Source organism: Limulus polyphemus, unplaced genomic scaffold (genome assembly GCF_000517525.1).
Source record: "Limulus polyphemus unplaced genomic scaffold, Limulus_polyphemus-2.1.2 Scaffold1838, whole genome shotgun sequence".
Classification (NCBI taxonomy): Eukaryota; Metazoa; Arthropoda; class Merostomata; order Xiphosura; family Limulidae; genus Limulus; species Limulus polyphemus.
In genome coordinates, this window is record NW_013667448.1 from 95,335 (window position 1) to 122,391 (window position 27,057).

A 27,057-nucleotide genomic window follows, 5' to 3' on the forward strand; every position below is an offset into this window, starting at 1 on the left:
CAGAAACTAATTCTTTTCAACCATTCATACATATAAATACTTTTATCAGTCCATGTCATAAGAACACCAGTAAAAATTACTTCATTATGTTATCATACAAAACGTTGACAAAACTTTCAAATTTATCCTCATCACACAACTATTAAGTCAGTTACTTGACATAAAAATATTTTAGGGCATAAAATATATTTGTTCACAAACTCTTCCAAATCTAACAAAATTTAAGTATATTATTCAAAACTCTTATGAGATTTCCACTTGACTTTAAATCAGATATAAACTTATGCAACTGTTTTTTTTACATCAACTCTCAATTTCTTTTGATTTGTATATAGCATGATTTAAAATGTGTATTTTACAGGTTAGTTGAAAGTCACTACTCTGGGAAAAAACACCTGTTTCTTACTAATTTAGATCCAAATAACACATTTTCCCATTGTTTCATTCATTTTACTTTAATGTTATTAAGTTATATATACTATGAGAAATCCTAAGTTTTTAACTTAGATTTTCTATGTACAAAGTATCTTAATCACTTTTTAATGTAAGCCAATATTTTTCTACTATTTTTGCTTTTAATAGCTAAAGAAAGTTAAAATTCAAATGTTCCATTTAATCAAAACTTTTAATATTGTTTAAACAACTTTTACAAACAGTATTCCTATATTATAACACAACATGTGCAAGGATGATGTTAATAAAATGTGTCATTTATATATTTGTATATTTTTAGTAAAACATACTAAAGGATATTAAAAAGAAACTGAGAAAAAAGGAAATGATTATTTTCATTATCCTAACTTTAGATTACAACACAACCAAAAGATTTTGTTTACATAATAAAAAATATAGATTGTAAAACTGTGACATACAGAAAACCAAACACGTTTGATGTGCAACATAATTAGATCAATAACCATTACAATATATATATATATAAAAGCACTGTAAACAACATAAATAAATTATGTTTGTCTTTGGCAACTACCATATCTAACAAACCATCTTTAATTATTGACCAGACAGATAGATAAAAAAACATTAAATATCATAAATCTTAAAAACAAAGTCATACGAAAAGGTAAATGAACACATTACAGGATTATATAACTCAAGAAAAAAAAAATTAAAGTAGTACAGAAAGAAATTAGTACAACTCACTCACACAGAGCATGTCCTTACTGAATTTGTTCTTTTATATGTCTACTTTTAATAAACATTTTACATATTTTGTATACCAAGAACTTGCTGTAGTGTCTGCATAGAATACAATTATTGATTGAATATTCTCACATACATATGTATAGAAGAATTATACGTAAGTGTGTACGTTTCAGATGTGTATACAGAACATAACTACCAGTAAACAGAAATACTAAAGTGTCATTTTCACCAATATAAAAAATACACATTTAAATACACAACCACAGCACATATATGGAGGAAGCAAAAACTGTAGAGGACATATTCCTGCCTTGCTATAACCATGGATCAATCCATCAATTTAATAACCATTATTTTTCTCTCCCAATATTTTTCAACCATCAACGATGTGAACCTAACAGCAGCTAACACAAATACATATGAAAATGAGCACCCCGACAGGGGACAAAATCACCCAATTAAACAGCTGCTAGTATACATGCTAGCAGTAAATGTTATCTTTAGGATTTTGTAATTGCAATAGGGTTTAATTCTTTTCTGAGGTATTGTTTATAGTCACCTTGGGACTCTTCTTAGTTGGTGTTGTGCTTGAGACATCATCTTTGGCACTAGCCTGGTGGTTAGCTGAATCAGTGGAGCTTCCCGTACTGTTCATGGCTAGTTTTCTCATCTGTCGAATGACAGCCGTTGCATTGTATGCTTGCTGTAGTAAAGAGTTAAAGTTAATCAAAAGCTCAAAACAAATATGACCTTACTCACGCTGTGAAAAGCATACCTTTTTATTCAATGCAAAAGTTACAATTACTAAAACAGATGGTAGTAAGTTTCTTGATAGCATGTTGTTTCTTTTATGTTTTATAAAGTTCAATCCACAAAAATAAAATTCAAATAACACTGCTATTTTATTTGTTTGTTCAACAGATTAAATAATACTTTACCTAGCAGATACATTTCTTTTCTGACAGAAAGGCATCAAACGTATTAAATATTAAGGTAAAAAATTAATTACTTTAAGTATTTATTGGAATAAGACCCATCAAGTTATTACTTTTCAATGAAAGCTTGTTTTACTTAAGCTTAAATTATATTGCTTTGTTATCTCAGTATTTCAAATATCACATCTGACAAATGCTTATAAAGTTTATTTCTTATTAAAAAAAAATGTTGTGTTGGAAACCCTAATACATTTGTAAAAGAATAAATAATATTTTTCCAAAATTCAAAAGTTGTATCTATCTGTCTAGCTAACAACCAATAACTACTCTCTAGTTAACAGTAATTTCCTTCTCCATTTTTCGGCTGTAATGTGAAAAAATGTAATCATTGATATATTGTGAAGAAGTGCATTTTGGATGAGAAAATAATGTAATTTCCATTAAAATGTTTCTCAGTTTTGGGGATCAGTATGCTTCACAATATACCCCCAGTTACTGTAGTAGGTCTTGCTCAGTTTAGCTTATCAAAATCTAGATTTGTCTTTAAAACTTTTGGTGTCTTCTGAGCATATTTTGTATACTGATGTTTAGGAGAACTTAATAACCACTAAAATATAAAGCAAAATTTCTTAATTTTTAAAGAGATGTTAAGAATATTAAGAGTACAAACCCTCCATTTTGTCTTAGCAAAGTTTTTCTTCAACTGCTCACTAACAGTTCCATGGATATTGGTGTCCTTAGCCGTATTTCCTGAAATCCTACACAAATGAGCAGGTTAGATGAATTTTCAGGTAATTTTCAAGTTCTTATTGTAAATAGGATATAAGCATCAGTTTTAAGACTACAATTTTCCAACACTTTCAAAACTCAACAACATTCCAATTGCAATGCTTAAAAGTAACAGAGATATATAGGTGTAAAAATATTTGACATTTCTTCATAGTGTTTCAAAAATTCTTCACGTGGATGAAAATTGAAGGAAAGCAGTGGAAATGATACAAGTAAATGAATTCAGATTGTGTAAGTATTGAATTGGTACCATCAAACATTTAGTAAATAAATAAATATTTTTGATGCAAAATTTAACTTGTATAGAGATTTTATAAATCCTCAAACAGCAGCAAGAGAAGTAAATTGAGAAGGTATTTCAAGTTTTCACTGAAGGAATTCACAATAATTCAACCTTTATTCTTTGTATAAAAAAAACTTATCATCATCAACCCTGCCTCATATTTAAAGTTTTATTGTCATTCTTTTAACAATGTCATTTCCACAGAAATTGTCTATTTCTTATTTCCTTTCATTTCTAAATATATATACACACATATTGACATTTGTGTAGAAATTACTACTCACAATTTCTGTCTGTATTTATTATATTCTAGTTATCATAGAATTTGATATACACAGTTATATATATTTTATGCAGTTCACAATTATAAGCCTAATAATGAACCACAATAGTGGTTCATAATAGGGATCACCCCAGAATTTCAAAAAATTCTAATAGAACATACGGTTGAAAACCATCTTAACAAGCAGATTTGTTCTTCAAACAACACTCAAGACCTTCTATCTCAATGGCTAAGGCTGTTAAAATATTGATAATAGCAAAAAAAGTTGATTTTCTAATTGTTAGACAAAATTCATCCATTTGTTCTTCATATTATTATTATTGTTTCTCAAGCCTAGAGAACAATTGGCTATGAATATTTTGTTAAAACCTGAGCAAAACTACTAAGAAAACTCTTGTGCTGGTCATAGGACTATTTCTATGTTGATTCGTGAAAGAAAAGGAGAAACTTTATGTTTTTCCATCACTACTGGCCTAGTTTCTCTTCAAAAATATTCAAGCTCTGAAGCCTACAGCAAAATCAGTTAGGTATACTTTGCCAAAATCTATGCACAGCTACTAAACAAACTCTTGCAAAGGTTGTAGGGCTATTTTTAAGTTGATTCTTGAAAATCGAGATTTCCCCCCTCTAATATTTCTAAGTTCTTCTTTGCTACCAACATAAGCTCTTCAAAGCCATTCAAGCATTGCAGAAATGAAGAAGACATTTAAGTACCATTATACTAGTCGGAAACACTCCATTTTATCAGAGTAAACTATGTGTATATTTATAACAGTGTCTCCAGCCTTATTATTATTATTGATTGTAGTTTTAAAGCCGCTACAAAAAAAAAACAGCTAAGAATCTTTTACTGAAACCAAGACAACAGTAATGAATGCAGTATTGAGTTTGTCATAGGGTAGTTTTAAAACTAATTCAAGTGCCTTTGTTTTGTTGCCCTGAAGAATTTCTCCAAGTTCTTCACTTTCCGCCATTGAAAAAATCCAATTGGAAAATCCATTAATTGGAAAATAATTTGTGCAACTTATAGCACATTAATTGGAAACTGCCACTAAGTTGATAAGTACTGTAGACATGAAGTCAAAATAGGGAATCATAGCTTGAGAAAATAATGTAGATACTATTTCCAGACTAGTTTATTCTTTTTTTTTTTTTAGAGTCCCTAGTTGTAGGCTTGAAAATATAATCCTTGCATTTTGATTCAACTTGTTTCTGTACTTTTTTGACAATCCCTATTCCCCTTTTCAAATTAAGAATTCTTAATTATATTGTCTTCTTTTTTCAATTTACCCTTGCCAGAATTTACTGAGGAAGGGTGGACTTCCTCAAAATCAGTACAACTCAGTGGCAAGAATGAATCAATGATAGATTGGACTTCATGTATTGTTAACATCTTCAAACAGTTTAGCTGTTAAATAATTAAGGATAAATTAGTAGCACTGATACTACATACTCTTCAAATCCTATATAAACATAGGTTCACTATAATGGGTAAATGACAGCATATAATATACAGCTCACCACTAAAAAAAGCCTAGCCTTGATTTTTTTATCAATTTGTCTTTGTCCAGGGTTACTTATAAGGTTAGAATTCAATTTGTTTGCTGAACAATTCAGAAGAATAAATTAATACCATAAATGCTACATATATTTTTCAAAATCTGTATGAACATAGATTTACTGTGATGAATAAAAGACAATAAAAAAACAACTACACATATAACTGGTCTGCTGCTATAACCTAAAAATTGTTCAGAAAATTCTGACATAAGGAAAGTACTTTAACATTTGCCATGTTGGAGATCTGTCTTTTACTGGTGTCTAATGTAACTCACTAAAAACTGGTTCAAAACTTAGTTCTTTAGTTTAAGTTAGTTTAGACAATTATTTTAGTAGGATATTTTATTTTTGTCATGTGCTGCCACCTATTATCACCTAATAAAGTAGCACACTCAAGCTTTTTTCTTCATTATAGATTTCTAAATGAAAATACGAAACATAATGAATTGAGTATTTCAAGCTCTATATGGTATAAGTATTAGATGAAAACAGAGATAGAGAATTTCTATATTGCAGGATCATAACAGAAAGTTTTTGGATAAGTTTGAAAACGACCAAGATAGAATTACAAGGTTTATATAAAAAAATTCAAAAATAGAGTGACAAAATTAATAAAAGAAACATTTATACATTTCTTTCGCTTAAAGTAAAATTAAATAACTATATGAAAAATACAAAAAACACCACAGTTGCAGTAATCTACAATTAATCAAAACTTTGGTGCATAACAGTCATGATACTAAAAATTAATAAACACATCTTCTTGACAACATAGAAATAATATTCCATAATTACCAAATAAACTCCATATCATAAACATTATATTCTAAAATAATATCATACATCTGCTTAAAAGTTTTAAAATATATCCTTGTGCTATATATGTGGTTACCATTTTATCTAAATTATTAAACTGACTACCATATTGCACTAAGTAAAAATTCTAAACTTAAGGATCAAGTAATTTACTGATAATTATCTTTAGTGGTACTATTTCAAACACTGTATAAAGTAATGATTTCGAGAAGGTACCATAAATATTGTACTTTATTATTATTATACTTCCAACAAGAATACAACTACAACAGTAAAGTACCATGACACTCTCAGTTAACATGTAAAACAATATACTTACCATGGATGAGCCAATGCTTTTTTGCAGGTAAACCTTTTGTCTGCATCAACACAGATCAGGTGACTGATAAAATCCTTTGCTGAAAAAATATTCATGGCATTAAAATACAATACATATATAATTTTATAACTTTGAACAGTTAAAAAAAAAGAAACAAGAAATAAAAAATTTATGAACATATGTATCAAAAGGGTAAGTATTCATTTTGAGGCTCAGAACAGCTTCATAGATAAATACATGTTCAAGCAAGTATATTCAATCACAGAATATCCAAATTTTATGAGGCTAAATTTTTCTGTTGTATTATATAATGTCTGTGTTTAGTTAATAACAAATAATTCTTAAAGTTACTTCTGGTAATTAGTATCAAATATATCTTCACTCTGAAAGACAGTTTTATTTAGAAATGTTACAAGGGGTTGTGGTAAATAATTCCTAAAGTTACTTCTGATAATTAGTATCAAACATATCTTCAGCCTGAGAGAGTTTTATGTATAAATGTCACAGGCAGTTGTAGTTAATAATCTGGTTAATAACAAATAATCCATAGAGTTACTTCTGGTAATTAGTATCAAATATATCTTCACTCTGAAAAACAGTTTTATCTAGAAATGTCACAAGTGGTTATCAGATACCTTAGAGCTAGGATAATAGTCAATATCAAGAAGTTTATAAATAATGACATCATCTTATTATTCTTATGACACTATAATTATTATTATTATTACTAGATATTTTCAATAGCTTTTCAAAATAATGAATACATTGAAATATCAAGAAACTTAAAATTATAATTATCTATATTAACTATAAAATATGGTAATTAAAAAGTCTACATGAGCTAAAATGAGTAAAGTATCATTTATACACTTTTGCTCATTAGTAAATTTGTGCTAATCAAAAATTGCTAAACAAATTACATGTACTTTTTTGGTAAAATCGTTCTTGACCATTTAAAAATTATTCAACAAAAACATAGTTTGTAATAAGCATTTTATTTTTTTACAGTGTAAATAATGTTATAGAAAACAAGTGTGCATGTAAACAAATAAGTATGTGTATATTTATGTAAGAGAGAGAGAGAGAGAAAATGAGGGATCTTTATCATCAGCTTATTTCTGTTGGTGATATGATAACGTTTTCAAGTGTTGCACTGGATTTTCTGAAAATATTGATCAATACGATCACGATTACATTTTAACGAAGATGTTTCAGATTACAAAACCCTTACATGAGTTTGTGAGAAGAACCATCTATGATGTTAAGACAAACAAATCCTTAAATTATACAAAACCTAAGATGATTTTACCTGAGTTTGATATGTCATCCCAATAAGGAGAATCAAACTCAAATTCTCCTTTTAGAATCTGAGCAAACAGGTTAGCATCATTTTCATCATAGAAAGGTGGATAACCACACAATCTACAAAGAAGAAAAATTATATTCATACATAGTGTATATGACCTTAAAAATTTTAAAGTATAAATAAATAAATAATCAAACTAATGCTTTTCAAAAAAGTCACTCATCACTCAAGAATTTTTTCTGTCATGGTAAAAATGTTTTAAACTTCCTTCAGTCACTTCTATTCTCTGTATATTTGTTTCATTCTGTTACACTAAATAATACAGAAAAAAGGCATGAAATGTGCAGAAACAGAAACCAGCATACTGAATTTTGAAAATACTGTAATATTTACCTAAACCAATAGTAGATTTTTTAGAGAACATATTGTCATTGAAACTTTATATCTACATTTCTTTAAGTACCTATTCAAGTATACATACTATAAAATACTTCTTGAATTCCACATTTAAAAAGTTATACAAAAACCTACAGAGTAAGAATCTCTAACCTAGGCATTGAGAGCCAACACTGTTCAAAACTAGTCCTCAGCTGATTATGGTATGGATTTTATTATTTAAAATCTATAAAAAAAATTCATATTTCAAGTTATAAATTTCAGAGTAAGTATCACATTAAAAGTTTGAGGTAATTTGGTAAATTCTCTTTGTTAACCCTTTAATTAACAACTTGTTTTTATACTTTTCACTAGCATTGAGATCCACATATTACATCATATTGAGTAATATTATGTTTTTTGTCTGTTACAGCACTCAAGGTAAAGAACTGATCACAAGTATTAGGTGAAATCACTTATTTTGTATGTAAAATACATAGAAGACTCCAGCAGTAATTAATAGAATGAATTTTGAAATCATTTTTTTTTTTTTTATTTTTGTGTGACTCCTGTTATTATGAACCATGTAACCAATAAACTTTTGAACTCGCAAGTAATTTGGTACATGAACGGTTTCGAAAAATGTGTTTAAAAACTGTTAGACCACAACAGCAATAAATTCTAGGATTAATGCTGATTCATGAGAGACAATATCACAGTGTAACTTAAACACTTCCTTATGATATACAAGCAGGCAATATTTCCCACAGGACTCTTTGAAGTCCTTGCATAAATAACAAGAGTAACAAGAAATAACACATTATTTTTCCCAACTTATAAACTATGTTAGCTACAGAAAAAAAAGAACACGTAGACACAATTAAGGGACACAACTTCTGAAGAAATGTTTCATCAAACAAATCCAGATTTTAATTAAAAAATACAATAACAACAACTTCAACAGTAGGCAAGTACTTGTTTTAATAATTACAATATTTCAACCCAAACTGCTGAATTATTAACATGTACGAGTTCTGAATGTAATTTCAGTTCAGAAGGTTCATCACTAAACATGAAATACAGATTTTATCCAAGTTATTTTATAAATAAAGCTTGTATAACCTAATACTACTCATGTAGATAGTATGAATAAAACAGTTTCCCATGCATGTTACTGTGGCTAATTGTAGTCTTCAATAATTATTTTCACAATCTAAAATACACAAAAAGTATAGGACCATGTGAACATAACTACTATCTTGGAATAAAAAAATGAATTAGTTTTGAAACAAAAAACTACATGAGATGCAATTAATATCATTGTTTAAATTTCAAATACATAGAAAAAACAAATAATGTTATTTTAAATCATTTGTGTATGATTATGTTGGCTCAGGTCCTACTAAGGACAAATATATTGAAAGTTTGGATGTATATATATAGTCCGAACCAGCATATTGAAAATTTGGATATATGAAAGTCTGGACAAAGTATACTTAAATCTTGGATATGTAGAAAATCTGGACCAGCACATTGAAAGGTTGGATATATGAAGAGTCTGTACCAGCAAAGTTTGGGGATATGTAAAGTTTGGACTAGATTATTGAAAGTTTGTATATATGAAAAGTTTAGACCAGCATACTGACAATTTATAAATGTGGAAAGTTTGAAAATATTTTTCAAGCTCAGGAGCAGTGGATTTAGGTGTTAAATTAAGTTACACAGCAGGCAGTTTGAAGATTAATAAAAAACCTTTAAGACATCTTCAAGATGCTGTAATGTTGAAAAGTGAATAGACTGACTTAGTCTAACATGTGTACCTTCATCTTTGAATATGGTAATGTTTTAGTCAGATTTTTATGACATTAAAGTTTTAAAGAGAAAAAGGTGTGTGAAAGAACTTCTACTTTAGAAAGTTACAAAAAAATACAGATTCCCCCTCATTTCCATACTAACAAATGTCCATGCATGAATTTAGTATAACAGAATCTTGGAAATTCTATAGCATTAAGTATTATCTAATACTTATCTTATTAGTTTTAGTAATGACTATTACAACTAGAGTTAAACAATTTGTGGAATTTGCTAATAGATTAATCAAAAGGCTTATTAATCAATGAGAGCACATATACCCCATTCTACAGCTTTGTGCTTAACAATAAACAAATATAATAGCAATATTTTGATTATTGGATAATTAGAATAATCACAAATAGTAATAATTGGAAACGCTATTCTCGATTAGTTAATTATTTTCACCAGTTGTGACATTAAGCTGAACAAACTTGTCTTAATCAAAAATAATGAGAAATCATAATGCCAATGCTTGAATTACTGGATAGTTGTAATAACTGGAAACAGTAGTTTCATTTAATCATAATCTCAATTAAGCAACTATTTTATGTGACACTAATCTGTGTAATCAAATATATCAATTAATCAATTTTATCTCCCAGCTTTAATTAGGTATATACAAGTTCTGATTAAAACAAGCACATCTACTGGAGATAATCTTAAATTCAAAATAGCTATTAACAAGTAGTTTGTACAGGGTAATTTTCTAACCTGTCGATGCTGAAAGTTCTCATCATTTTGCAATACGTCAAGACAGTCATAAATGCCTACTTCAAATTGAGAGTTTCACAACACATTGTGTAAATATTTACATATAAAAATGTAACCTGAGATACTTTATCCAACAGAGAATTATAAAGCAACAGAATTGTTTAAAATCAGTATTTTTGTTTCTTATATTGAAACTACTGTCCTCCCACACTATTTTATTATTATAAATATTACTTACAATATATAAGCAATTACACCTATTGACCATACATCTACAGCTTTTCCATAAGGTTTCTGAGCTAGTACTTCTGGAGCTAGAAAAAGAAAAGCACATGATAAATTACATTTTAAAAGCAACCAAACCCTAAAAGAAAATCTTGCTTAAGAAAACATTCTAAAAATATATGTAGAAGATTTTCCAAGAGTAGATTGAAATATTCCTGTACTATAAAATGCTAATGACTGATAAGTAATATCGCTGAATGTATTCTTCCTTCTTAAATGTCTTTTGGGTCTACTGAAATAAAATTCAAACTAACTTACAATAAGCTTAAGCTACAACCTCTAAATGGCTATGTTACCATGAATGAAATGTTATCATGACAATCAGATGCAAAACTTTCAGGTACACACTCGTACTTACAAGAAATATCATACTCGTCTTTCAATTTTCTGAATGTATGCTACACTTCCATTAGCTATTTATTTTACCATGATGAGCAACTGTTTACAAATACTGCCCTATTCTGTTCATTTAACAAGACTATGAAAATGACTGTAAAATTAAATTCATATAAATAATATTTTCAAATAACATTACATAGTACTAAAGTAGTTCAGAGAAGTTTCCTACCTACATATCCAGGTGTTCCACATGCTGTGGCCATTATTCCTGAATCTTCCATTTTAGACAGTCCAAAATCACTAATCATGATTTTTGAGTCATCATCTGGACTATAATAAAGCAAATTTTCAGGCTGAAAAAAAAAAAAATTGGCCCAGGTAAAATATAAAGCCCATACTTATTTGCTTTATCTAAAAGTTTGTAATAGAATTTTAAAATTTATAGAAATAGTCCCTTTAAATTTTCACCAAGCTTTACAAAAAAAACTCATATTCTATGTGGGCAATACAGTATTACCTTTAATGGAAAATTCTAGTTCTAATGATTAATTAAAAAAAAAACCCATAAAGACTGTTGTATCAGTACTATGGTGTATGAGGACTTCCACTTAAACAAAACCCCCCCAAAAAAACTGCAAATTTACAAAAGTGGCATCTGTTGAGCTGTATTCAACTTTTTGAATTAATAAAAATGTCAATAATGGCAAACACAATGAATTTTATCAAAGATGTAAAGAAGGCACAAATGACAAGCTTGTCACTATCTTTAATGATCAGGTAAAAGTCCAAAACTAAATGTAGATTAAGATGTCAACATAGTCTCTAAAACTCATCATCAAAATGTCAGAAACCTATAACATACAAGACTCAAGTTATCTTATCACAGCTAACAACAGAACAGTTGTCAAAGTCTATCAGTAAAGTAGTCACTTCTTGTTTGAAATGTGAAAGGTTTCCTTCCATCAGCAACACTGCTTAAAAATCCATCAATTGTGAAAATACAAAAGTACAGATCCTTTAAAAAAAATAAAACTGAAAGATACATTTGTGCCAGTGTCATTACAGACAAACATCTAATAAGTGTGAACAAATTATTAACAATTGATTTAAAATAACTCAATTCATCTGGATTTTCTTTAAAATATTTAAAATTCCATCACTTTTTAATTAATTTTTAATTTCATTTACTACCCCCACATCATGATAAAAAAACTGTGATTCCTATAAAAGTTACTTTACTGCACCTCAAAACTAATTTAGGTCTCTTGATATTCAAGTCCATTCAGTACATCTTATGGTCAGGTGCAGTAAAGTCTTATACAAACTACTTTTAATGCATCACATGGTCAGTTACTCTGACTTCCTGTCTAAGCTACTTCATTACCCTACATAATCAGATGCTGTGATTCCCCATACAAGCTACTTTATTACCCTACATAATCAGATGCTGTGATTCTCTATACAAGCTACTTTATTACAACATAGAATCAGATGCTGTGATTCCCCATACAAGCTACTTCATTACTCTACATAATCAGATGCAGTGATTCCCCATACAAGCTACTTTATTACAACATAGAATCAGATGCTGTGATTCCCCATACAAGCTACTTTATTACCCTACATAATCAGATGCAGTGATTCCCCATACAAGCTACTTTATTACAACATAGAATCAGATGCTGTGATTCCCCATACAAGCTACTTCATTACATCACATAATCAGATGCTGCGATTCCCTGTACAATCTATTTCGTTACACCACAGAATCAGATGCTACAATTCCTTGTACAATCTATTTGTTACACCACATAATCAGGTTCTGTAATTCTCTGTACAAGCTACATCATTACACCACATAATCAGGTTCTGTGATTCCCTAAACATGCAACTTCAGTACACCACATAATCATCAAGTGTATTTGTGTATGTGTCCATTTATTACTGAAAAACCACTGGACCAATCTTAACTAAAACTGGCATTTACACTTACGATCCTATCAGGAGGGCATATGGAGGATAGCATTCAGACCTGACCCTCCTGTAACACCACACAAGGGTCTCTATTTTCCCCAAGAGTTGAATGAGTATGTCAGCTAGTAATATAGTAAAAAGATGGGTGTCTGACTGATTATACCAGATGGTGAAGTGTACCTAAAAGTGAAATGTGCAGACTGTCTATGACAGTTGCTACAATGACTGAGAAATCAGATATCTTTCTGTAATAATTACAATATATTGGAAAGTCTGCCTTTAATAGTTGTTATAACATTAAAAAGACAAGTGTCTTGATTGGCTATAACTGTTGCTCTAATATCCTAGAGATGCAAGTGTCTGATGGGCTATAATGGTTGCTATATATATATATTCTCGTGCTTCAAATAATAGTGTAGGGTGGAAAAATATCAAAAATTTAATAATGGTTCAGGCATCAAATTTAATGACTGTACAGGTTCAAATCATAGTACAAATTTAGTTTTTCATTAAAGATGACTGAAAAAATAAAAAAATTGTGCAGATCCAAATAAGTATCATACAGAGTGGAAAATTTCTCCAAAATCAATAACTGTACAGGTACAATTGTTTGGAACATGAATTTACCAAAAATTGATTATTTATTAAATGATTCTTTAACTTTCAATAAAAGTTGTTGTAGCATAATCCAAAGTACGAGGTTTTCTGAAATTAACTACAATGTATTATCATAAAAAAAAAATGTATTGAGAATAACAATAAAAATTGACTTAGTAGACTTTTGAAATAAAGAATATTTGCTATCCCTATCATATTAAATTCTTTCAAAGCAACTAAAATTATTGGAAAAACTTCTGCATAACATTGTATAGTCAGGTTTCATGTATTTCTGTAATTCACTTATGTTGATAGATGAGATCTTAACTAAAATTTATTCATAAAAAATAATTTGTATTGATTTACACACTACAAATGATTTCCAAATACACACACCCGTCCTTCATCAATTGGATCTTTTTTTATCCAAATAGAATTTTCTTAAGGAAGATTCTATATTAATAACAAAAGGAATAAATTTAACAAGTAATTATTCAGGTGGTGATGTACCACGACAGTAATAGTTAAAGTTTTTCTTTTCTAAACCAAAAAGTAATAAATGAAAAAAGGGAAAAATAAGTCATGCATCATAAAAGTTAAGATAATTATTGAATGATTTATTATTATTATAGTGTGACCTTTTCAAAAGATTAAGAAATAGTATGATGAAGCAACCTCACTTTTTATATCATCATTTTTTAATTTTCCCTCCTCCAGAAGAAGGAGGGTCACATATTGTATCTCCTATGTTTCTTTCTTCTTCCTTCCAATATTTACAATTGTGCACCTCTCCTTATTTCTGTGTCAAATGTTTTGAAATTTGAGAGCATATAGTTTGATCCAATACACCCAGATAACTTTTTAATTATTTTTTTTTTAATCTTGGGTGTCAAAAATCATAAATCAAAAACAAATTTCATTCTGTAATTCTCTTACAGTTCAATCAATCCAAATGAGACTTGCCACAAAGATACCTTGCAACAACCGCTACCAACAAAAGCTGACGTATTTCGGATTTGTGCTTTTTTTTTATTTTACAGGAATCAAATGTAAAAAATATATAGCAAAATTAGGGGTTTTGATCTGTCATTCCTTTATATTTTGACTAGTCTAGATAGTACTTTGCACAATCATACCTTGCAAACAACAGCCTCTACAAACTGAAATAGATGTCTGATTTGTCCTTTTCTTGAAATTTTCCAGGGGTCAAAGGTCAAAATATTTCTTAGATTACTATTTTAGCCTGCCAATCTTCTATATTTTGATCAATCTAGATGAGACTTTGCACAAACTCACATTATGAGAGCCCTCATAGACTAAAGTAGACATAATTGGGATTTCTGTCTTTATTTTGGTTTTACAGGAGTCAAAGGTCAAAACATTTCTCAAAACTAGGGTTTTCATCCTGTATTTATTTTCTTATCAATCAAGATGGTGATTTATCACAAAGATAACTTGTGACAATCCCCACAAACTGAAGCATTTGTGTTTTGTTATTCAGGACTTTACCGAGGTTTAAAAGGTGTCAAATTTCAAAATATTTTGTAGAATTAGGTTTTTGGTTTGTCATTCTTCTATATACCATCTTATTTCCCTTTAAATTACCTGTAAAGCTTTTTGCCATTGTGAATAAATCTATTTATGCAAAAACTGTCTTACGTATCAAAAGGTCACAATTTAGTATGCTCCAACATATTTTTCTCACAATAAAGTGTCAAGTTGCTAATGTGTTAAATGGCTATCCCTCTAAAGTATAAAAGTTGTAGTTTATGCCTTTTTCCCCGCCTTTATTACCATTTTCTCTTGAAATCTATTATATTTTGAGGATCTTGTCAAACAAGATGGATAGGAGAGAGACATATTGAACTGCTTACAAATGTTGCCTTTTCTTGTTGTTTTTTTCAAAATCTCATATAGAAAACAACTTTAATTAGACAGAAAAAAAACATTCTAAAATTCTGTTAGCCAGGAGGTAAAAACTACATTATTTTAGGATACAATAAAATTGCCTCACAACTTTGTTTATTTAAGTTCTGTAAAAAATAATGTCATTGTGTTTTTTTATGGTATTACACCTAAAATGTCATCTGTTGTTAATCATAAACTTGGCTGACCTTCATGTTAAGCACACTTTATCCTATACAGATTGAAAAACTATTCAAGTAATCTCCCAAATTATACAGATGTTAATATAACTGAAGAAAATCTAAGTGGCAACAGAAGTGTAATATTCTGGCAACTGAATTAATAGTATGTGAGTGATGATAAGCTCAAATCTATAAAATCATAAATTATGAATATATTATTTTTCCAAACTCTTAATTAGCAAAAGTAAACTTCCATACATTAAAATGTATTACTTTGTAAAAAATATCAATGCCCAATGTGAATTTTAATTATCTATTTTAAGCTCTTCTGCATAATTTGCTCTCAATTAAAATGAAAATACCTTTAAAAATGTTCATAGATGAAATAACATTAGTGGGAGAAAAAAAGTGAAAGCACAGAGAAGATGTATGAAAGTATCTGTTAATAAAGCTGCTCTAGAATCCCACGGTTGCTTATATAAACTAACAAGGAAAACTACTCAATAGTAGAGGCAGTTGAAACGGGAAAACTTAAACTTTGTCCTTAGAGTAAGCAAGTTCAGCCTTGTCAACTTCCTGTGTATATTAATATACATAACATGGGACCTTATTAAAGAACCTGAGATAACATACTTTTCTATTTTTGTTTATTTAATGATCCTTTCTTCCCTGACATATGTCTTATTTTAGTAAGAAGGAATGTATTTGATTATTTAAGTGATGAATTTTCTCAGTAATCAAACCCAATAAGCATTAGGCAGCTGTGTTTTTTAATAGAAGTACACTACGTTATTTCCTTCTAAAGTTTTGTTCAAGACTGTAACAGACTATCATCAGCGTTTAAAATTGCATGTTTTGGTTTCACTTATTTTTCTACCAAATAAATACATGTAATAAAGAGCAAAACATTTATTCCTTTCTAAAAATGTTTTAATATTCGTTACTAATATAAGAATATTCTCTCTCCTTTATTTGAATTTTTCCATCTCAAATTCATTATAGTACTTTCATGTTGACAGCCATAAAAAGATTTTTCTAAATTAAATGTAAGGGATTAAAATTCACAGCATACCTAATTTATCCCCAGTATGTTTATAATTGCTTGTTGTGTGTATGAAGAACATTCTGAAGAAAGTAGTTATAGTCATAAACTATAAAAAAAGTGTATTCATACACTATGAAAAAATAATGTGTGAACAAGTTAGGAAGAAAAAATGTACAAGTTTTGAAAATATGAGTGTGTGTGTGTGTAAGATATGAAGAAAGGTGTGTAAGCTATCAAGAAAAGGGTAGTGTACATGAAAACTATGAACAGTAGTGTCCTAGTACTGAAGGTCAGAGTAGTGCATGTATATGATAAAATAAGTGTTTGAACTACAGAAAATAGTATCTATAAGCTACAAAAAAGACCACTGACAAATTTACTAAAAACTACCTAATCTCATAAACATAAACTAATAAGTTTGTGTGTGTGTGTTTGTTTGTTTGGACAAAACAGATGTTAAAATGTTATAATTATACTATTACACGTTGTTTGATGGTGTTACAGAATGTCAAAACATTATTCATTATCAGTTTGCTTTTAATTTAAGAGGTTAATCACTTGACAAAAAATTAAACCAAAGTCCCCAGAAAGCCCCATTACTTCTCTATGAGTTTTTACACAATTTAATTTGTTATCAATCAGTTAATTGTTAATTGTCATCAGCAGAGGAAAGATTAATATATCATTAAAATGTTCTTGGTACAAAGACGTATACACACCAACAAGTATATATTTTAACATCACTACAACTCTTATATAACTACTATTAGTAGTTTATACCACAGAAAGTAATACTTTTGCTAAAATTTCTTTTAAACACTCGATGTATAATCGAATTAAATATTACTTTCATTGGCAAAATTAGGAACAAAATATATAAATACATCTTCACAGGCAGTTACTTTTATCAAGACCATCCAGTAAGGGATAGCTTATTTAGTACTTGGTGAGCAACTTTTTCTAAACACCCAAGCTTCCTAAACTGTGGGTCACAATACCATTTGGACCAAGGAAATTTGCAAACATATTACACCACAGGTTCATTATTATGTACCAATGTTGATACCCTGTTGTGTACACAACTCGTTTGAGTAAAAATTACATATAAACACTACAATCAAAACACTAAATATAATAATGATCAGAATTAGACATCATAGTGAAATTTCTTCAAAGTATTTTCTTAGGATATTATGACAAAAATAATAATATACTGTTTACCATTAGATGTTACCTGACAATATCATAGAGAATAATATTTCAATATTGGTTAGCACAAAATTACAAAAGTAATATACTATTTATTATTATGCATTAACTGATCCCACATTTAATATTAAAATTTTTTGAATGCATAAATAAGAATGACTGTAAACTGAACATTCAGTAAAAGTGTTACAAGTCATTTGGCAGTTGAATGTACATGAAATGTCCAGTTCGTATTAGTTTACTTAACTACATGTAGCTATTAATTAGATACTATGAATCTTACAGAATCTCTATACATATACACACACAAACTATAAATCAATGCTAAAGTTTAAAAGATCATCCTACACTTGCATTGTCAATATTTAAGAATACTACTTGAAATTGTTACTGTTTTTACTGTTTTGCATTAAAGCTAGATTAAATATGCTGAAATTACACAATCTTAGTAGTGCTAAGTAACTAGCTATCCTTGATGAGAAATAAGCTAGTATGGAAAAAATAAAGCATCTGAAACTTTCATGATAGTGAGAGGTGTCCAGGAAAATAATACTTTCTGTAGACCAACCATATCAAGTAATTACAACCAACAAATATAAAGCAGTGGTGATGAGAATGTAAGGAAATTTGATCCCTGTAACGTATCATACATTTCCTCCATTATTCAGTGAACTTTAGCATTCTAGTTTGGTACATGCAGCTGAGTTAGTTAAAATGGAGAATACTTCCCTATCTTAAATGGATATCCTGATCTGGTGCCTTGGTCCTCTTAAGAATGGTCTGGAATAACATCACTCCTGGACACCTGATGGTTTTCAGAAGCAACTGCATGTGACTGGATTAATAACATCACATCTGCACATTACCTAAAGTGGTGTGATGAAGCTTACAGAATGATGGAGAACAGGAATAGTAACTAATAGAGATATATGATGAGGAAAACCTACATCCTCAAAATCACTGATCTGTGAGTTGTGGTGGCATCATAATATGGTTAGTCTACAATTAAATAAGAACACTTCTTTCTGCCACTTTTTGTTCTAAAACAATATACAGTTCAAATCAATAATTAGTAAATACTTTATGTTTTTCATCATCATCTCAGTCCTGAAATAGTTATTATTTACCTTAAGATCTCTATGTACAACACCTTGGGTATGCATATAATCCACAGCTTCAAGAATTTGCTTAATCAAATGGCTAGCATCTTTCTCAGTGTAGCTTCCTTTCTCTACTATTCTATCAAATAATTCTCCTCCTGTAACCCTGATAAAACACATAAAGATATAAAGTATCATTACATAGTCTTAAATCGATTTAGAAAATACAATCTACATTGTTTCTCCTGAATACAGAAAATGTATCATAAAATCAATTAGTTAACTGTTTGAATATTTCTTTGAAGCACATTTGAAAAATTAGTAAAAAAGAACAGAGTCCAGAAATTGAAGGAAATTTAATTTGGTTTAAAACAGATATCCAAGAAAATATGAAAAAAACAAAACTATTTGGATACATGATGAAACTTTGTAGAATTGATAGCAACTGCCTGCTGTAGAGACACAAGTATAGAGGACAACATTTCAAAAGTCTTCCGCCTGAAAACGAAAGGTGGAAGACTTTTGAAACATCATCCTCTATACTTGTGTCTTGACAACAGGCAGTTGCCATCCATTCTACAAAGTTTCATCATGAATACTCTGCCTAAACAATCTATCAAAGAATATTTGGATACATCTGAAAGCAGTAAAGTAAATGTTGTGTTTCACCTACTGTTGTAAGAGTTGTCCAAAATAAGCTATGTAGAGAAATGTACTACTCTGTATGTGACTAAAATTTTATCACAAAACTTTTAAAGAAAGACACCAGTTTTAATCTTAACAATCCATGCATGACTATGCTGCAGATGATTACTTCAGAATCAATTGAAATTTCTCCTTTTTTTTAGAAAAAATAAAAGGAAAAGTACTACAATAAATTAATATTTTTAAAAGTTAGTTGTCTTAAATGATATTTATTTACACAGGGATTGGCACTGTTTTATTAAGAAACAGTTGTCCTTAGTTATGCTAATTCTTGGATGATATATTTTGTACTTAATTTTCACTGGTTCATGCATCTTTAAAGAGCTATGGTCAATCCATAACTGATATAACTGGTCAAAGAATAGTTTACAACAGTAAAAAAGTTAATCACATGTCTATCTTATACTGCATGAATAGGCACATGACAAGCTCATAGTCACTGAACTACAGTGTCAGAAAAATACTTACAATTCCATAACTAAATAAACTTTGCTCTTGTCTTCAAATGTCTCAATTAACTGAACAATATTTGGATGCTTTAACCTGGGGAAAAGAAATCAATGAAATAAATAGGCGATTATTCCAAATACTGAGCATGAATACATTCAAACACTGTTAACATGAGAGATTAAAATATACATATTGTTACTTACTATATTCCTTTATAATCAGCTTTACTAAAAGTACTATACAAAATTCAAAATTTAAACTGTTAAGGAATTCTTAACATATGCATGATGTTAGAAAAACATGTAGGTTCAAGAAGTCTTGATAGAAATGAATAAAAACTCTATAACCTGAACACTTTCGAAAGGTGGACCCGAAGAAGAAAGGTCTACCTTTTGAAAGCACTTGGGTTATAGGGTTTTTACTCATTTCTTAACATATGCTTCTTTTTATCTGTTTTTAAACTGCTAGATTTATAATGAAGAAGAAACGTAATTGTGCTTCAAATGTGTCATTAATTTGTAATTAGTGAAACCAATCATTTTCTTTTCCATACATGACAAAATTCATCTTTTAACTAATCTAAAACACTTTAGTCAGGAAATTTGTTAATTAACTCCCATAATGATTGTTGAAAAACTCAGACTTCATTCAGTTAGAATTAGCTATAAATATAATGTATTCCTATACACACATGCATGTAGATGCAGCTCACATTTCTTTGAACAAATGGGAAACAGGGTTGGGCTTCATTTGTTTTCTCTAATTATTCCCTAGATACAAATTACTGTATTTCCTATTGATGATCTTTGGGTGTGGTTCCAGTGATGAGAGAATTACATTCTATAATGATGTATACCCATTTCTTAAAACTGCCAAGAAAGATACTAAGATACTATTAAGAAACCAAAAAGTTGTATGACTTTTATTTTAAATACATTAAGTGCATACAAAATATCTGATTCTCTCTGGACTTCAAATCTTAGTAAGATAAGTTTGAAAAAAATTACATTTTTTAAATTTTTTGAAATTGCTACTTACAATACAATAAACATACACAATTTAAAAAAGCATATGTTGAGCAGGAACAGGCTTCAGGGCTATTTTCTAAAATATTTTATCACTCTGAGTGCTTTACAAACTCTGCTATGCTCTAGGAAGTACAAATATTATAATCTTATCTTTAAAGTGTGGTATTGCAGCATAAATTAACATTTTTAAGAAAAGTGTTTCTTACATAAAGACTTGGTGTTTAAAAAAAATGTTATAGTACAAATTAATTCCCACATTTCTAAGTTAAACATGATTTCTCTAACTTTAAATTATGACTTGATCCACTCTCTCCAGAATTGAGGAAGTAAAATGGGAGATACAATTTCCTGAAAACATTAGACATGTAGATAAAAGATTACTTCTAATCCTTTAAATACTTATACTTTCAAATCTTAAAACCACTGTTCATAAAAAACATTTGGCCTTTATAAATTAACCCTCCCACTCACTCCTCCCCCATAAGCTCTTTTACTGCAAATTATTTACACTTTGGATCAACAAGGCAGCTTCCCTTGGGTAACTATGCTCAAAATGTCAGCTATCAACCCACTCGTGGTCTCTCTTGAGAAAGAATCAATATCATAAGTTACAGAGGAAACAATGCTGTGTGACAGTGAAACTTGTATAACTAAATAAAAAATCTCCGGTTCTGTTTCACTAACTGTTGACAAAGAAAAAAATGTTAAAGCATAAAGTATTGATCTGACCTTTCCAAAAAAACAAAAGATATTTAAAAACCTGGGTATGCTGTTATTTCTACTCTCTGTATTTAATTATTATTAAAATAAAGCACAAATTAAATAAAAAAGTTACGCTCACATGTACTGTCATTTACATTTTTTATATGAAACTAATAAACTTCATGCTACTACCTTAAAACCTACATAAGTAACAGAATGTGAACTTGTACATTATAGTAAGTTCAGCCCAAAGGTGAAATTCTCAACAAAAAAAGTGTGTATACAACAAATAATTTTACTCATATGTCTAACTTATAATAAAGTTTACTAAAAAATAAAACATACACAACCATTGTTTTAAAGAAACAAAAATATGTATTATAAACAACTGAATTAAATACTTCATAATTGTAAATTTATCTCAGATGTCTTTTTTTTTTTTCTTTTACTTTTCATTCTGATGAATAGCAAAAAGAAGACATTATACATACTAATATCAGGGGTGGGTACCAATTAATGTGCATCAACCAATAAAACAAGTCATTTGGATATATTTATCATTATTGACCAGTCATACAAATCACACAGCCAGAGGAGACTATTCAATTGGTTTAATAATGATGGACATTGAAGCTGCTAAGTAACTTTTCCTTGTGATCTTGTTGCCAATATCTGCTTTCTGGTTAGACTGCATACAGGTTAGACAAAAACCAAATCAAATATGTCCCAGTACTGAGTACTGACATTGAAATAAGTTCTGAGACTGAGTACAATCATTAAAACACACCCTGGTACTGAGTATTGGTGAGTTTCAGCACAACTTCATCCCTAACATAGCTGAACATTAATACAACCTATGTGATATACCTGGCTTTTCCTGACTTTAATTCTGCTTACCATACTGTAAGTTACATAACCCACAGCTAAATTTAGTTTGCCATCCACTTAAGTATTGATGGATCTGATTGTTAATACATACATGTTTTACTCAGTTAGCATATATACATAGTATGTACATATACAAACACACAATTCAAGGCAGCAAAACATACAAGTGATAGAAATTTAAGTGAGTTTAGTCATTTATCTAAAGTTTTTTGCTTAAAAAACGTTACATCATTAAGATATCTTATTGACTATACTAGTCAATCACAAAAACAGGAAAAACACAACCAGCACAAACAGCTTTGGAAAACATTAAAATTAGTTTTGACAGCATAAAGAAAATAATTGAATAATAAATTTCTTTGTCAAAAAAGGAAGATATCACAAACTGAAAGTTTCCATTGCTATAGGCATTTACCAACTGTTTCTGTTACATGTAGTTCATTACAAGATATGTTCAGGAACATAAGAAAGTACTGTGGCCAATTACTAAGTCATATAAATATATTGACTGAACATGTATCATATGCTGTATGAGCTGTTCAAACACTCAGAATTAAAAGTCTGTGGACACACCTGACATACTTATGCATACAAACTGATGGAAATAAATAAATGTGTGTGTGTGTATATAATTTTATTCTTTAATATACATACATGCTGTACCCTGCTCGTACAGAAAACCTACATACCTCCTTAAAACTTTTATTTCATTCTCAAGGGAGTCTTCCTTTCCTTTGAGAGCTTTCTTGTCAATGCATTTAATGGCAACAAGCTTCTCAGGCTCATCTCTGCTCTCTGCCAGAACCACTTGGGAAAATGCTCCTCTAGAAAATAAGTTAATACTTTATTAACTATCACATCTTCACTCTGTAAAAGTGGAATTATCAAAACTTGTGTTTCACCATATTATTCTCTCTCTCAAGGCTTCTTTCTTGTATTTGCCTGCTGCAATGTGTTAGAAAGTTTCAATGCTCAATATGCATACAAAAAAAAGGATTTAAATATACATTAAAGATACATTTTCTTAGAATATCAACTGATGAAAAACATTTTTTTTACTCATACTTCAGTATGATATTTAAATGTGTGTCTACATGTGCAGATTCATTTTGACACAAAATAATATACTCTACATTATCAAGATCCATAACACACACACACACACACACACAAATGGCTCAGGCTTTTAAGATATACAAAATTTATACATATATATTCTATAATTAAATCAGATTTTCCTTTGATTTACAAAAAAAAAGAAAGAAAGAAAGCTTGGAATTTCACAAAACAAATTCAGCTGTAAATAATTTGAAAATATTGCATGATGAACATTTCTGTTAATATACAAGGATATTTTTTTAATAATCAAAATACTATTTTAGGTACATTCCAAGTGCTTTCCCCTAGCAAACACATAAATGTGCAGTAATGTGATGCATTAAAAATTCCCATCAAGACCATGAAAACTTGCAGAATTTGGCAAGTATCTCCTTTTATGGCTGTAATATTTCACCCAGGTGACTTTGCTAGAGCCCTGAGGTTATGCAATCTAGATTATAACTTCCAGCAAAGAAAACTTCCTACTGATCAAACTCTGCATTTTCATGACAATACAAGATGCATGTGTGCATCATGAACAGAATACCTCAGAAATAATTAGAATCTTGTAAAAATATACTTTGAACAAAGTGTCAAATTAAAAACAGGTCAAAAAATTTAAACTATACAATATGAACATTAAATATTTATTTAACACACAATTTCTGTAACACCAACGTTATTGCCATTATCTTTTCTAAATGAGAGAGTTTATCTGATTATGACACTCCTTATTTGTGATAAAGGTAACTCAGATAACACTTTTTTTTATTAACATTCTTGTTTGAAATCCATAGTGAAAAAATGAAGTGTGAAAAAAAAAATACACTTGTAGCCTAAGTTATTTTTATCACAAATGTTAGGCATTTTGGATTCCAATGCTTCTTCATCAGCTTTTGGCAATCATATTGTAACTTTGAAATTATTATACTGTATACATATAAACAATCTAATAATATTTTACCTCTCACCATCTAGATCAGTTGACAAGTTCTGATAGTGAATGAAAGTATTCTTTGGCAATGACTTGTTGACACAAAAGATAGATCTGAAATGCTATTTATACACACCTCTAGTTTGAAGTATACAGTCCAGAAATGTGAAATAAAAACTCTGCAGTCTAAGTGATTTTGATCACTAACATTAGGTCTATTGAACCCAATGCTATGCCAGCTTTCAAGCCGTAACTATGACAATTCTTGTATAATTTGTACAAGTACCTAACTATATTTTAGTTACACTTATTAAAAAGTTTTTATAACAAAGAAAACTGAATACTTTTATAGTTTGGAAGTCATACAAAAGATTGAGTAGCAATTACAAGGTTTTTGTTTTATTACAATGCATAATATGGAGAGTGTCAGCTTTGCAAAATGAAAATTAACCATATTACTATAACAAGTAAAACCTAACCAAATCTTTTAACAAGTACAAGTTAACCATATGTATGACAAATGAAAAAGAACCATATGTGTAACATAAAACCTAGCCATATATGAAGTAAATGCAATCAACTGATTGAGGAGCAAAATTTTCTTTTATCGTTCCAAACAATATTCTTTATAAGATAACCACTCAGATCATAGGTTACTAACTGGGAGTCTTACAAAGAGCATTGTAAGTGCATGAAAACATTGTATTTTTGACATGTAATTTAAAATGCATTCTAGTCTTAAATGTTTAATCCATCACATGTGAAGAATGCTATTGGTTTAGGTCAGATTCCACAAGAACATCACTCACTTAAACTGATCTGCAGCAGACATCTTTACCCACTTCAACCTGTGCATTACAGACATTTCTGAGTAATATTTTAATCATTATAATGTTTGAAAAAGGAAAGAAAAAACACTAAAACATTACAACAGCTCTTGAAATGATTAAAGCCTTCTCAAGAGCCAAGTACTGGCATAATTATGAATGTAAAATCTTACACAAATCAGTAAAATATAACTCTTTCTAATCTTATATATCATATCCATATCACGCATACCACTAAAAATTTTTGCAATTCTGATTCATTAAATAGCTTTAGAAACAATAGCTTCTTCTGCAGTTTTAAAGATGACCTGAACAATGAACCAACACCATGCAAAGAATAATTTCCTAGAACTTGACTGATATCATTTTCAAGTGGATGTTTATTTACAAGAAAATATTAGTGTCTAAATCTCAGAGTCCTAAACAAATCTAACCAGTAAAATTTTATTTTGTTAGATATTGAACAACACAAGTCTGAAATCAAATCAAATGTTTAATTACATTTAAATTATTTCCAGTCTTTCATTCAAATCATGTAAATGCTGAACAGAATTAAAATATTCTATCGTTCTTTTAATTTAACCAGCATTTAAATGGTGGGAACATGTTCGAGTTAGCGCAACTTTTCATGTCACCTAATAAAAAGTTGAAATTTAAGAAATGAGCAAAAACAACAAGAACTATAGGCTTTACATAATAAACAAAAACAAAAGGCATTCATGGAATTATTAAAATTATGATATTATAAATCTCTAACTGCATCTGACAGATCACTAAAACCTGTACTACTTATACAAGAAAGCATTTAATTTTGTTTCTTTGATACTGATTTCTGTCAGTTGTTTCTTCTCCATGGGTTTCAGTTATTGATTTTTGTAAAGAGAGATTCAAATGCCACATGAGAGTACACACCTACATACATAACCATCATGTAATTATACAACAAATTCACATGAAATAAAAGTCACACATAATTTATAAGATTGATCTTATATATCAGTTGAAAATCTCTATACCAAAGCATACCTTTTAAAGAAATTTCTACAAAGAACTTGGTATCAGTCACATCCATGAAGTATTGAAATTTTATTTTTTATTCATCCATAAACTCATGTTGATTGTGAAAACAAACAGAAGGAATGAAACAAAAATAATTTTGATTACAAAAACAATGCATAAGATATTAACTTTTACTTAAATTGTATCAAAGTTTCAGATTATTCTAAATCATATATGAACAGTACTATATATACACCTGGAAAAAAGTTAAGCACCCCCGTGTTTTTTCAAGTGATTCAGATTCGACGTTCTTGTGACTGATTATAAATTACCACTCAATCTAAACGTGTTTATCAAATGAATTTATGCATTATTGGGCACAAGAAAACAAGATT

General features: G+C 29.3%; 1 protein-coding gene across 2 annotated transcripts in view; it reads right to left on the bottom strand.

Annotated features, from left to right (window-relative positions):
* Positions 1–292: 292 nt before the first annotated feature.
* LOC106465105 (calcium/calmodulin-dependent protein kinase type 1-like) overlaps positions 293–27,057 on the bottom strand; it is a 75,614-nt gene continuing 48,849 nt past the window's right edge. For both annotated transcript variants that reach the window (XM_013925302.2, XM_022392945.1), the window contains exons 2-10: positions 23,494–23,628; positions 20,205–20,279; positions 19,059–19,197; positions 11,249–11,372; positions 10,634–10,709; positions 7,459–7,571; positions 6,150–6,228; positions 2,770–2,857; positions 293–1,867 (exon numbers count right to left, since the gene is read on the bottom strand). In XM_013925302.2, coding sequence (XP_013780756.1) covers positions 1,691–1,867; positions 2,770–2,857; positions 6,150–6,228; positions 7,459–7,571; positions 10,634–10,709; positions 11,249–11,372; positions 19,059–19,197; positions 20,205–20,279; positions 23,494–23,628 — 1,006 coding nt within the window. In that variant the 3' untranslated portion in view covers positions 293–1,690. The remainder of the gene's footprint in view (positions 1,868–2,769; positions 2,858–6,149; positions 6,229–7,458; positions 7,572–10,633; positions 10,710–11,248; positions 11,373–19,058; positions 19,198–20,204; positions 20,280–23,493; positions 23,629–27,057) is intronic.